The sequence below is a fragment of the Synchiropus splendidus genome, chromosome 9, assembly GCF_027744825.2.
Source record: "Synchiropus splendidus isolate RoL2022-P1 chromosome 9, RoL_Sspl_1.0, whole genome shotgun sequence".
NCBI classification, from domain to species: domain Eukaryota; kingdom Metazoa; phylum Chordata; class Actinopteri; order Syngnathiformes; family Callionymidae; genus Synchiropus; species Synchiropus splendidus.
The window spans coordinates 9,194,747-9,209,919 of NC_071342.1; the positions used below are offsets into that span (position 1 = coordinate 9,194,747).

General features: G+C 43.2%; 1 protein-coding gene across 1 annotated transcript in view; it reads right to left on the minus strand.

Moving 5' to 3' along the window:
• LOC128765256 (serine protease HTRA1A-like) overlaps positions 1–14,890 on the minus strand; it is a 30,266-nt gene extending 15,376 nt beyond the window's left edge. The window contains exons 1-3 of the mRNA XM_053875843.1: positions 14,319–14,890; positions 4,069–4,168; positions 3,020–3,224 (exon numbers count right to left, since the gene is read on the minus strand). Coding sequence (XP_053731818.1) covers positions 3,020–3,224; positions 4,069–4,168; positions 14,319–14,778 — 765 coding nt within the window. The 5' untranslated portion in view covers positions 14,779–14,890. The remainder of the gene's footprint in view (positions 1–3,019; positions 3,225–4,068; positions 4,169–14,318) is intronic.
• Positions 14,891–15,173: the final 283 nt, after the last annotated feature.

The following is a 15,173-nucleotide window of genomic DNA, read 5'->3' on the forward strand; positions in this document are numbered from 1 at the left end:
ATCCAGGAACCTGGCTTAAGCAGGGGGAGAACTCCGTGGTTCATGCTGGAATCGAAACTGTGACCTACATCATCAATCTGATCGCAAAACAAAGTGCCTACGTTAATAAAAACGTACTGCTACCGAGGATAAAGGACATGTCCAAACCAATCCTTTTGTTACCGGCGTACCGGCACCTTGCTTTGGATTGTTTTCAATCTTGCTTGGCATGTACTTTTCCAATAAATTACTTTGGACTTAAAAGTAAAACTGTAACAAAAACAATAAAGTCATTTCACAAATTTGCCATGAATATAAAAGAAAAAGAGCTTCTTTACATTTTCAAACATTTCAGGACACCCACCAAGGTGTGAAAAAAATCCTGGTGAGATATATTACACCAAACTATAAAGCCATTTCAATGTGGGCTGTGATCCAGATTCCAACATAAACATCAGGGTTGTAATAAACCAAATTTAAACTTCTCTCTGAGCAATTTTCTGTCTCATCTTGTCATCCTCTGTGATACTTAACCAAACAAGAAGGTAAGACGAGAAAGTAATGATCACTCTCACATCGCATCCATACAGGAGGCTTCAAATGACTATATTTCCCTTTTATAAATGAAATCTTAAACAGTATCTTCTTTCCTCTTATTATAATTCACTTGTCCTATAATTTGTCATCAGATGGGAAGTGGCTTAGAACGCCAGTCCAGACAAGTTCGGTCTTCATGCATCGGAGTAAAATAGAAAGTAAGTCAATGCGTATCAAGCTGTTTGTTACGATCACCTGTTGTTTATTGGCCTGTAAAGAGTGGAATGAAGCAAATAAAAATGCATCAGTGAGTGCAGCAGAGCGCGTCGTAAACAGCTACCTTTGTGGCGCTTGTGTTTACATCGCTGCTGATGAGTGTCGTTTTCATGTTTTTACAACATGCCACGGCACAAAACTGATAACACAAAGAGCTTTTGAAACCAAGTCAGAAACCAAAGAGCAGCCTGTCATCAGTAAACATGACAGTCATAATGCAACAGCTCTTTCAGCTTTCTGCTCACAATTGAAGGCCTGGGACAACACTTTGGGTCGCTGTCAAGAGCATCTGAGTCATGAAAAAGAGCTGAGTAAATGCTCCGCGTCGCTGCCACACATTCCTTCACATGACTCCTGACTGCGACTTAAAGAGGATCTTCCTCGTCTGGCAGACATAAATAAACATTCTGGAAGAGATGTGGTGAGAGGAAAAAACAATGACGCAGATAGATGATCAGTCAAGTGAACAAGAAAGACAAGGAGAATATAACTTTTGGTTAAAAGATGAACAATGCCACTGATGACACACAATGACACAACTGTAAGATTTATTCTTAAAACTGACGCTTGTTCCGTTTTGGTGGTGGTTTCTACAGAAATGGAAACATGGTGAGACAGAGAAAAAGAAACAGCATTATTCAAGCACAGCCCAGACACAAATTAAAAGGCTAAAAGCAGAAAATAGATCCCACATTGAACCCACAGGTGTTTATTCCGCCCAATATTCGCACCGTTGTTGTCAGATCATTGGTAAAAATCTGTAACATGGTGAATATTGTGCTCTTAAATCACACCTTTGGCTCATTTAAAAGTGTAATACGGAACGGTCTCGGATGAAAATATTGTCTTTTTTTATACAATAAAGGCATTTGGGTTATTCTATGAAGCATAAATCTTACTATATAATATATATATATATATATATATATATATATATATATATATATATATATATATATATATATATATATATATATATATATATATATATATATATATATATATATATATATATATACTATAATACTGTATCAACAAGTATCCACCCAGGGAGGTAAAGTCCTAAAAGTCTTTGCCTTTGTAATAAACTGAACATGCACACGTTACGGGGAGGTGTGTTAAAAAAAAAACGGGCATACATACATGCATCTTCATTTAACCACCACTTAGTCCTGCAGCAGTCATTGGGCGAGAGGCAGGAATACACAGCATTCGCACACATGTACTGCTAAGGGCCACTTAACCCACTGAGCATGTCTTTGGACTGTCATGGTTTGAAATAACAAATTATACTTTTATTGAATAGTATGATATCTTGTCTGTGGGAGGAAACCAGAGAAAACCCACGCACATACAGGAAAACAAAACTAGGGAATGAAACTCGCAACCTTAAGTGTTACGCAAAAGTGTTAACCACCTTATAACCATGATTAGAAATGTGAGCTCTTTTCATGAATATGTTCTGTGTCAATGCGATGGGACTTTCCTGACATGCCTACAATAGTCAACGCTCACAGTAAAAATGATTAAAAAGTGTAGGGTGTATATTAGCGACGACAAAGAGAAAGCAATTACCAGCTTTGCTCAAATTGACTTTTTTGGTGATAAAAGGACTCTTTTATTGTTATGTGCATGAAAGGAGTCAAACTACCAACCAGCAGTTTAGTGTATATATATTTACATCAACCACAGTAGCAGCCGACACAACTTAACATCCAATGTTGCGCAGAAATCTTCTTAACCAATGCTCATTAATGCATTAGGTTTGCAAATGACGCATTGTTGAGCTATCCATATCCATCATATCCTGATGCCGGGGCAGCGCATCGGAAGATGGGGAGGATGCTCCGCATGTGTTCCAACCCCCTGCATGAAACACGCGTCCCTGGAATGTCACACAGGAGAAGAAAAACTCCTATGTGTCAACATACAACATGGAAGACTTCCTTCAGCAACAGTATAGGACGGAAAAGTCACTTTCCCAACGTCAATATATATTTCGGCATGGGACTGAGGATGGGATCTACTTTAACATTAACCCCATTCACAATTCTTAGACCATTAAAATAAAGCCACCAGATGAAGGTTTGAATCCTGAAAACCCTAATTCTGCAAAGAAAGCTTTTGGAATAAACATTGTCAAAATCCAAGCAAAAGTCCGGCATCCTTACTTGAATCCACCTGGACGTTTGTGAACCCACGCAAAGATTGTGCCGCTCCTACTCACCGGTGCTTCGATCTTAATCAGAGCGATGTCGGATTTTTCATCCACGTCTTTGATCTTGGCGTCGTACGTAGCGCCGCTCTTCAGCTCCACCTTCACGCGGTGCTTGTTGGCCACCACGTGAGCGTTGGTCACTATTTGGCCATCGTCGGAAACCACGAAGCCAGAGCCGCTGGCCACCGCCACCTCTCGCTTGGAATAAGTCATTCTTGAAAGATGAAAGAGAGAAGATGACAGAATCAGACTTTTATTTCATGTTGGTGGGTTTGACCCAGCTACACAGGGAGGGATATGGGGACACCACCATTACCAGTCGACGGCGCTAGGCATCCTCCTCACCACACACTCACACCTACAGATAAATGTGAGTCACCAGTGAATCTGTTTCTTCAGGAAAGATTCAAATGCACACCTTCTTAATCGACTGCCACATAAATTAACGGGGGAAAAAAACAAAATAATATAGAGGGAGACTTCCTAAGACAAAGGTGACTAAACTACTATTAAACAGACTTGTATGATAACTTTGTTCCTGGGTTGTTTTTGCCACTCAGATGTGAAGCCCTACAAATGTGTGCGCAGGTAAGGAAGAAAGGAAAACACTGGCAGGTTACAATATAAAAGTGAGCGAGATGCTAAACTGTAGCTGGAGCAGCTGGTTTGTTATTCAGAGAGACCCTCAAACGGCTGCTTTCCAGGGATATGAAAGCAGCAACAGCAGAGCATCGACTAAACAGCAACTCAGAAACGGTGGGAGTCAGATCTGAGGGAGGGGAAAATAGAGCAAGTGAAAACACAAGGATGGAAATGATGAAGAGAGTCGTAGATCCACTCTACCTGCTACACTTGTCACCCAGAACAAATGTGAGTTATTAGTGTCGGCAAATGATAAGAGGCAGTCAGAGCAGCGGCGTTGCTGTTAAGATGCAGAGAAAGACGTTCAAAGATTGATGCAAATCGGTTTGACGACCTAAACAGATCCGTTCCGGCGAACAGGTGGGCTGTAAATTCTATAAAAAGAAAGACGTCACAGTACACTCAGGTGCTCTTACTTGCGGTAGAGTTCAATGTGAACCACAGATGGAGCAATTTTCTCCACTACGTCTGCGATGAAGTTGTATTTGTGTCTCGGGCTGTCTGGGTTGTCCTGGGCTGGAAACACAACAAGACAAATGTTGGATGTCAAATGGGGAAAAACAAACAACGTATGATGAAGTCATTTGGAGAAATTGAACCATAACAGGGGAGGACAGATTGGTGTGTGGGAAAGCTCAAAACACTTTAAAGACTTAACCTTTTCTATAAACCTCTCTATAAATGCTGAACTTTGACAAGATGACCTTTCCTTTCCCATGCAGAGCGTTGAAGAAGAACTGGGCAGGAACGCTTTTACTGGAACTTGCAGCTTCGGAGGCATTTGGAGGGTTCGGTGACTGGTAGGCCAGCGGTGAGGCAGTTGAGCTTGTGGCACCAATGTGATCCTGATCAGTTTGTTTTGTCCAGTCTCTGCTTTGGGTGTATCATTAAAGACTGAAACACTGATCATGTGTTAGACTGGAGCCAGAGCATCACCAGACCGTCATCCATCCCAATGGGAAATGACCATGCAGTGGTTCATCATCATCCGTTTCTCCTGTCTGAAGCAAATGTAGCAGAATGAACTTCAGACTGCCTGATGTCCACACGGCATCCTAAACTTGGAACCCAAACAAGACTGAGCTGTATGGACATCAATGGGGACACTGAGCTCCTAGAAAGAGAAGAACCCCTTTGTGAGGGAAAAGCCAGGTTGAGGCTGAGTGGAGAGGACGGTCTCAGACGTGCACTGCTCCTGATCCTTGTGTGGCCCAGCAGACAAGTAGCATAGTCATATTCAATCCCCGATCAGCAGCCAGAGAGGGGAGAGTAGAGCAGCTTGAAGACCAGACACAGAGGTCTGATGGAACAAGCAGGCAGGAGGGAGTTGCATCAGTTGAGGTGAGAGATGACAGAACTTGGACCAGAACTTGCTCAGTATGCAGCATAAACCAGCAGGATTTTTGAAATTATTGCCCTAGACAACGCTACGTCTACCCCTTCCCAAACCACAAAGAGCCTGAGCTTACTGCTCACCGACTCCCTAACAACCAAAGTTGCTGCAAAAACATCAGGAGGGTGCATCCCTTTTGACCCAGATGACAGTTCTGGTCCAACTCTCTTCTGACTGCACCCAGGACTGAGTTACATTTTTCACCCCACCCAGGCCACGCCTCCTGGCGTCAGCCAATTGTCTGGCTTTTCCCTCATTGAGAGCATCATCTCAGGCAAGGAATTCATGACTGTTCGCAGTCTTGGCTCCCGACTGGTGGAATTAGGTCCCCATTGACAGTGATTCCACAGAGAGTCGTCAGATCTTCCGCCAGGGATCTAACTCGATTTAGACTATTGTGATCGGCCATCCGACTGCGCGACACACATTCACAAATCAGAAAAGTAGTGAGACAGCACATACCTTTGCTACTTCCTTTATAAAACATGCATTGACTTAAACAATGACTGAAAACGACTGAAAAACAATTTTGGCTCGTGGCACACGAACGAAACAAACCTACATCTTTGGGTAAAAAGTCCTGTGCTCCGCAGTATTCCGGAGTCATTCCATAAGGATATTTCTCAGGCTGTAAATGTGGCAGTAACTCTTCTGAAATTGAGGACACGAAAAGCGACAGGACAAAACTTGGTCAGGTGTAAACAACCCCTGAATGAGCAGTGATATGATTCAGGATTCCAGGGACCTGGTCATACAAGTAACATCCAACCTATGACCGGGATCAGTTCCGACCAACCAATCGTAAGTCAGATTGGACGTAAGTCGAATGCCATTCAAAATAGCCGACACGTTATAGCTACGACTGTAGTGGTAGATGGCTCTGTGAGAGTGAGATGCTGGGATACTGTGCTGCCGTAACTGTCGTATGTGATGCTGGGCTGCTACATGCTGAGGTGCCAGACTGCTGGCCGTAGTTGTACGGGTGGACGTAAGTTGAGCAGGTCGTAAGTCGGATGTTACTTGTATACTCTCTCCTCTCTGTGGTTGTACTCACTTGCCCCTTGAAGATAAGCTGCAAAATCCCATGTCACCCAGTTTCACCAGTGCTGTCTATGGGAAAGGTACCTTCTGATGCGTAATTCCCTCAGCTGACTTGCAGCAGCTCACACCCACATGGTCTGATAGTTTGCATTTAAGTGCAGTGAATCACATCGACTCAGTCGGGGACAAGTCAGGAACTGTAGACTGATTTACCTGGTGATTAAACATTGCCCCACAAGACACTTTTAGCTGAGCTAAGAAACAACACTGAATTAAAGAGTCTCGTTTTCCACCTCCTAACTTTTGCCACGTACTTAAAACCTTTTTCACTTTTCAGTCACGTACTTCTCCTGCAGGAATATCAAGGAAAGAGCAAAATCCCAGGGATAAAAATAAAGCGCATGGAAGGGTTAAATATGAAAAAAAAAGTTTCTGCTCCAGCTGCCTTTGAGCCAACACAAGCACGGGATGAGCTCAGTATTGACATTGAAAATGCCACGAAATTATACGGTATGAAATGATTTTGACAACCCGCAGTGGAAATTTAAGGATTTATGCAATCGCAGTGCAGCTCGAATTTGGATTCAATCCATATTTGTGTATCATCTACCGTGAAGTTGTGACAGGAGCTTTGCACGGCTGCTTTTTCAGTTCAGTGGTGACCCAACGTTTCGTAAGAAGCCATGATAATTTGAACGATACTGCTTGAGTCTAGAAAATATCTTCGACAATACACTTGTTTTGTATATAAGAAATACATAATAATAGTTCACATGATTGAATAAAGACGGTTATCCAGCGCGCTCCACTCTTTCCACTGGAGATCATACGAGATAATCTCAGACCAGAGCTGGACTTGTGGTCAACCTCTATAGTGCGGAGTGGACGGGACCCTGGGATGCTGCGAATGGGGAAGCCTACCACCATAAACATCTAAAAAAAAATAAGCTGACATAAGAGTTTAAATTGGAGAGGAGAATTGTTGCGGATGGTTGCTGAAGACAGTTTGTTGCCACATCAACAACCTGGCTCCTCAAGAGAAGTCGTGGAGTCTGGTAACAGGCCAGCGTACAAGCAACATTTCAGCGGCTGCACATTGGGTGGATGCCCCTCTATCATCAATGGGAAAAGGTTCATAAATTTTGAATTGTTTGGATGAAGTAGCGATGGTGTGTTTTGGCAAACACTACATTCAGCTAACTAGCCATTTTGGATGACCGTTTTTTTTGTGAATTCACTGCCACTCTTTGAGCAATAGCAGAACAATCTGAATTTGAAGGGGGAAGACATGGGACTTAAAGGCACTCTAGTGTGTTTTTCTTAAGTACATGTACCAACACATAAGTAGTACACATCAAAAGAGAACTTAAAATGTTTGTATTTACCAAGTATTTTTTCTTTATTTTTCTTTAAGTTTACAAAATGGCTTTGTTTTGTGAAGGAAGAGCAACAAAAGGTAAATAAACTTCTTCATCTTCAGGCAAAAAACAAAATAAGTGGCAAAGTCTTTCCATGAGTTCCGTCGGCACTGAAGTGAAGGTTTTTATTTAGGTCAGTGATCCCATTGCCTGACGTCCGGAAAATCTGCAGTCAAATGAATCAGACAAACTAAGCACATTGGTATTTACCAAATTTTTAAATGAAATTGGTCACAGGGTTTCCATATACCAAACACCAAAACACAGAATGGGACGCAACCAACCTAGAAGTAATGGAGAAACAAGGAGACAGAGGGGAAAAAAGCAGTAAATCTCTCTTGAATCTGCAATGTGATGACCCTCTACGTCGCTTCATATGTGTGTTCATACGCTAATAAGTGTACTCATTAAAGTTAAAAATGTTCAGTAAAATGAAAAGCTGTCATGTAAAATGACAATCGGAGGAGACAGTAGAAGGGCTCAGGAACAGGACCAGACTGAAGAATGCTCTGTTTTCTTTGGCAAGACGACCAACCTGTCTTATTAAAAGCAAGAGGTCACACATGAAGATAGATATAGTCCAAATCATGGGAAAGTACGCCCTAATACAGCAACTCTGAACTTAAAGAGACAGTCCATAAAATCCACATGTGGAAAAGCTTATGTCTGGATTAAACAAAGCAGTGCATAGGGAGAGAAAAAACTCAAGACGCAATATTTCAGACCAGCTCACAGTCCCACACGGACACCCCACCAGGACCCCCCAAGACTCCTGTTTCGCCTCCTGCATACATGGTACTTCCTGCTGTTTGACGGACGCCTGAGGAAGAAGTCTGTCTTTTCAAGATGACAGATAGCACAGCAGAAGGTCATTGCCTTCACAGAAAATCCATCAGACTGCGGTGGAAGTAAAGCTGTGCTTGATCGAAACAAAACAAGAAATGGTTGGCGCGAAGCCTCCTGGGGCTGAGGTGGAGTTCAGAAAGTCATGCCAAGTGATGTCAAGTTCTACTTGCACTCATTTATGAATGGATTTCCCCGCACACATGGAGGTGGGTTCAAACACAGTCTGTGCGAACATGAGCGCACTTGTGTGTGAGCTGACTCATTATCGATGACCGACTTTTGAAAAGAAAGCATGTAGACGTGAAGGAGTGGAAGTTTTCACTGCAATGAGCCTTACTATTTTCTTCAGTTGGGTCAAATGTAGGAATCTAAAAAACAAGGTATGAAGCGAGAGGCTCATGATGTTCATGGCCGTGTTAGCTCTAAACTGCGAACTCTCACCGTCACTTGAAGGTTTGACAGCGGAGTGTGAATTGGCTGGGACCAGAATCAGCAAGTTTCTGTGTCAGAAAATGTTTCTGAGGAGAGGACAGTGTGGGGCTCACCTTCCCCTTAACACTGGTAGAACAGGTAGGTAGAAGAGTTCATGAAATCCACTGCACCACACGGTGATATCATGGGTCTGATTTGGCTTTGACTCCTTGAGTAACCTTTCATTTTAATTTTATCATGAATTTTTACTTGGTGAAAAAAATATATTTATCGATTTTTTAAATTTGGAATTATCATCAGAGTACTGGATTTTAGTGGAGTTAATCTGTCACGGTTTTAAAAGACAAGTTTTGACATCTGTAGTGCGGATGACGCCGATTATTTCCACAGCAAAGATCGTCGTACCGCTATGATATTGAAAGGCACTCAACCAAGAGTATACACTATCTACTGTAAACAATTTATTGGCTGACTCACTATTTCCATTGTACATTTATTGACCTATTTTTTTGAGTCTCCAAAAGATGAAAAGTTTTTTAAAAGAGGTTTTTCTCTTCTGTCGCAGAAATCTGACTTTGCTGTCTCAGTATTTACACCATTCTGTGTCTTCAAACCAAAAACATAGGTGTCTGCATTGTGTCATAGCAAGGGTGGTGAAGAAGAGAGTGCAGGACTGACGAAAGGACTGGCAAGTGTTAGGACAGTACTGAGGCCCATAGAAGAAGCAAAGATGTTGAGGGAGTCTCTGGGAAGGATAAGATTAGAAGCGAGAAGGACTGAAGCTTGGAGACAAAGCCACATGGAAGGAGATGTAGGTTTTGTGTAGGAGGATGTCTTGCTTTGGCAACCCTCAACGGGAACCGCTCAAAGTAGTCGAGGGGGTGGTATTCCAATGCACCCAAAAGTGATAGAAAATATTCCTGCTTGCTGCGATACCGCCTTCTACTCATGGTCAATTGAGACACACACAACCAACCCGCAATGATTCCTGACTACAATTACACCCCTGTGGAAAATGGCCTGCAGTGCAAGCCTCAAAGGTCCTGGTGGTCCTTCGCTGGAATAAACATACAGCATGTTAAAATGCTGCAGTGAGTACTATGATTATGATTTAATACTAACATGGTCACGTCCAAAACCCTTCATGTGAGAGGGTTTTGACAATACTAGGCGGTCGATAGATGGGGTTGTGTGGCTCTTATTGGACGGAAGGTTGAGGGGGAAATTACTGCTTTCTTCTCCTCGTCTCCAGGGAGAGAAGAGGGACCAATGTTTGGATTTTTCAAGCACACCAACACATGCATTACAGTTGGAACCCACTCTACTTTTTCAGCCGAATCTGTGTTCAAGATGTGCAATCAAGGACGTCATTGTGCGAGTTTACACTGAGTCCCAGGTGCTCGGTGCTTGTTTTCCCCACTTGAGACCACTGTGTTCACAGGCTTTCTAGGTCTCCTGCCCACCACCGCCATCAGGCAACAAACCCACCGGAACACACACAGTTAGCTCTCTGTGAGCTGTTCAGGACACTTCTTTAACTGGTAAATACATGCTTTGCTGCTCCTTGGGCTGTGTGCAAAGAAAGACAGAATTTTTTCAAATGAAAACTGTTTGGATATCAGGTGTTTAATAAATCAAATATATGAATTAACAGCAGAAATTTTCATCATAATGACATCATAAAAACTTGATGCAATCCCGAATTAAGGGTGCAAAAAAATATTAGGATTTATTGTAATGCTGGACAAACATAACACTGTTGAGAAATAAATGCATTTTATTATTTATTATTTGGACAATAAAAATGAAAAAGAAGTCGTAAAAACAGTTATTATTATTAGAATATATATAATATTGTAAGGAATTAAAAATATGCAAATAAAGATGACTACATGAATGAATGCTGCTTTGGTGATATTATTTTATTGATAAATTATAATAATACAAATACTAACAACAACAACAACAACAACAACAATAATAATAATAATAATAATAATAATAATAATAATAATAATAATAATAATGATAGATAGATAGATAGATAGATAGATAGATAGATAGATAGATAGATAGATAGATAGATAGATAGATAGATAGATAGATAGATAGATAGATAGATAGATAGATAGATAGATAGATAGATAGATAGATAGATAGATAGACAGACAGATAGGGTTGAATATTTCAGTTGAATATCATCAACCGAGCACTGCATGTGCACATGAATGCACATAATAAATGGCAACAAATGTGATTTAAAAATCACAAGGAAACTGTCTGCAATAATTCGATGTTGGAGCTAATTTATTTCAGCGGCAGCTCAGTCACATGACTCTCCTGTACTTGGCCACAATCCTTCACTTGATTGTGACAAGACTTGGAGAGTGTTTTCCTTTCGACTGCATCACAGCAGTCTGTGAGAGTAATCAGAGACGTGTGCGCTCACTGAATGCGTGTTGTGTTCACTGAAGTGTTTCGACACACTATTAAGGAGATGATTCTCCTTCGCTGAGAGTGAGATCCCTCTGTACAGATGTTCCGTCTCACGTTAAACTCCACTCTTTCTTATTCCGACTGCGTTGCTGAATCTCACAAAACATGACTCGTTTCAAATGCAGCCCTGGAAAACTTGACTCTGACTTTTGGAAAACGGACAGTTCTCACCATAATGTTGCTGCTGTGTTCGCTGCCCTTGATGCACTCGGCCGCCTGGGAATGACTAAAGCTTTTCAAACTGCTTACATGACTGACAAACAAAATGAGTCCCTGCACTACACTGCGATTGTTCCCTAAAAAGACAGGCTAATTTTGTGTTTTTAAATGTAGTCGCCCTCTCGCTCTAAACAGTCTACAGCAGAGGAGGAATTATGGCTTTGAATTGATGCCACACATTCCTTCATGCGACTGTAGACCTTGATTTATGAAAGACAACACAAGGATTCGGGAGCTGACAAGGGATGAGAAAAGGGGCTTTTGCAAAAGCCTGGAGGTAGATCTTTGAGATGGCAGGTGCTGACGGCCTTCATATCTTCAACAACGCACGTGGTCCCTGCTTCAGGTGGACAAATGCAAAACACATGACAAGCCCAGATGTCTTTAGCAGCTGTGGGCCGACATCTGACCCTCTCTGTCCAGCGAGACGTCTCTCAAATGATGAGGAAAAAGCAGCGCAGTCCGGTCAGATTAAGCATGTGCACCCCCGCTGATTAAAACTGACCTGCTCTCACTCAGTCGATGGAAGTCAAGCTCTTAAGGTATCACTTTAGCACATGTCCTTAGTCGCATCCAGCTCTAGCTCTCTGATCTGGGCGCGGTGCCAAGTGGATCTGGATAAGGTCAAGACGGGTTGTCAAAACGAAGGTGCTCCCAGCTTGAAGCACCTCCCTTCTTTTGGACCGGTAGAAGGAGTGTATTGCTCTGAACTATTGGGCCCATATGTAGCGGACAAGTCAGATGTACCTTCTGATAGTAATGGGTGGACCATCCATGAGCCTCAACACCAGCCATCTTTGAGTCTTTAAAAGAATCAAATGTTTCCCCTTCCTCAGCATAGCTTGGAGCCGTGGGCAGCGCTTCACTGGACTGTCCAACACGTTCCAAAAAAACACTTTCACAGTTTTGATTTTTACTTGGTATCTATAGCACCTCCTGTGGTCCCGAGGTTTGACTCTCACGCCAATCTCGTGGTCAGACACGGTGCTATGAACACCAGTAATATATCAGTGAAAGCCTATGATCCAACCATTCTTTGCGAACAGACCACAAGAGGGGAAATATTTGGCTCAATTGAAAGCCTTGTGCATCAGCAAGCAATGTGGACAACTGACTACTGCATCAACATTGGACTTGGGATTGGCTTGAGAACGTTATGAGAAGATACTGTCTCAGTTCATCCATCCTTGATGTCATGACTGGCTAAAGAAAAAGATGTGTTCAAGCATGTGGTTTAATCTCACTCTGTAATACAGCTTGAGGTGCAGCCTGAACCCGTGCTTCTGATCTTATCACCAGACACCCAGGAGACCTGTGTCCAGGTAGCTCTCTCTCACCGCCATCATCCACGGCCATCATGAAGCTCTGTTCTCTGGCTCCAAGATGTTTGTCCATCGACTCCCAAAATGCCCCAGAACATGATGCAAGGAGAGTCCTGCGAAGCATCTGCTGCCCACCTTGAAGGCCACATGCCTTCCACACCCGCCTCTCTCCAGTGAGCAGGATTTGCTCCTCGTCCTCCGCTGCACCGCTTCCATTTTTATCTTCAGAGAGGACAATTCCGGCAAAACAACTCGCTCCAGGACTCTCCCCAGGATAACAGGGGGAGGACTGACATTGAGAGGCAGCACTGTCATTGCAAGTCAATCTTGTCTCTATATATCGACAAGAAAAACAAAGGGGTAACGCTCACCATAGGGGATCAAAAACCCAGCAGGAAGACCCCTCTGCCAGATGACAAGTCTCAGTCAAAGCTGGCTGAGCTGACGGGGAAGGGATGGATGAGAGCCAGTGATGCAAGCATCCCTGACTAAAACAGATTTGGCTCTTTGAATACGAAGAAACCCACTCAGTAACCATGCCATGTGACCAGCGGTCACGCATGCCAGAGTTCACCCACATCAGGCTTTACATCACTGGACAGCTCATGACTTCATCCAGGCCCAAGCGGTTCCCTGGACGGCCGCTAATTGAGATGCAGGGTTGAGGCAGAAACAATAGAAGAGAGGCTCTAGTTGTGCAAAGACACAGGAGGGATTGTTCGCGGATGCATCAAGTCCAGAGATTTAAGGGTCCAGTTTAAGACCAAGCTGTGAATTAAAGATGAAACCTCGGCCTGGCAGCACGGCTGTGAGCGGGGGGTTCCCGTCAGAGAGATTGGACAGAATCACTTCACAGCCAGAAGAGAACTTTGTCACTTCTGTCAAACATTTTGAAGTGAGACAGGTTTTTCAGTACTTAGGGTCAGTGGACAGAAGCACTACTACTTATTTAGGGAACATGCTGGACTTGTTTGAAGAGCTTTTTGGACAAAAAGTAAAGAAATACTGTCCTTTTGTAAAGTGTTATAAGCTGTTCCATCTGTTTCTATAGACCACTGAAATTCAGACATACATTTAAATCTGAATGTAATGCGTTATCAGACAGCATTTCTGAGAAGTATTATAGCTACTGTAAGGGAGCATATGGTGAATTATATTTTGACCTTATGATTTGACCTAAGACCAATCCTCAACAGATTTAAAGTAACCTTGAACCTTACCCAGACTATAGATTAGATTAGATTTACAGTATTCCTCCCACAATGCAGAGATAGAGACAGTAAATAGGATGTATATAGCCTTGATTTTTAGTTGTTAAATTCACAACAAAATGAAACAAAATAAAAAGTATATAGCACTGGTAGTAGTCTGCTTCTTGAAGTAGAAACGTCTATGTATTTTGGCGAGTAATTGGATGTAGACAGAACACACACACACACACACTGTTCCAGCGGAGGTTGTGTGTTTGTGGACGTGAGTCGTAGTCAAGCAAGTCTCACCTTTCCCGCAGGCTCCCCGCTGAATGAAGAGCACAGGTGGCTGCTGCAGCTTCTGCGCCCGCCGGCTGACTCTCTTCAGCTCGCATATGTTTCTGTACGAGACCCCGTCACTGCCGCAAACCGGATCTGTGGTTTTACACGCACACACGCCACTTTTGCTTCTCCTCCTGACGGTGGCCGTGGACCCCACTCCGCCGGACACGGAGCACTCCAGCCCCTCGCCGCACACCGGGTCCCCGAGCTTCCCGCTGCCGCCGCAGGCTTCACCTTCTCCGGATGCGCACACCGTGCAGCACTGACAGGCGTCCAGAGTTTGTCCAGCAGGACAGTCTGCGGGGATCCTGGGGCACATCGACTTGTCACATCTAGCAGGACATCCGATCACAAACCGGCTGGAGGTCTGGGCTCTGACCGAGGACGCCAGTGCGACCATTACGCACAAGAAAAGTGGGCAAAACATCTCGATAAAACTTCAACAAGAAGTCGGAAAAGCGGTCCCCTGTGCTTGCAGTGTCTTGGGATGTGAGCTCAGTAGTTCTGCCGAGGAAGTTAAATGACTTCACAGGCATTTAAACTGGAGTGGGCTGCCCACTGCGCGCCTTCGCGGTCCGCTGGAGGGAACGCTGCTGCGTTTACGTGACGTGGTAAACGAGAGCCACGATTCCACTGACAAGTGCAATGCCTGAAAACAATACGCAAATTCATAGATTAACCTCAGACATATTTGAACAACAAATAACTTAGTTTAATTTCTACTGTCAACTAATTACATTATAACCATTCTTTTAAAAAATTTCTTAACATTAGTGCAGTACACACACGAACTTTACGCTTTAGCTGTATTGTTTAGCCAAA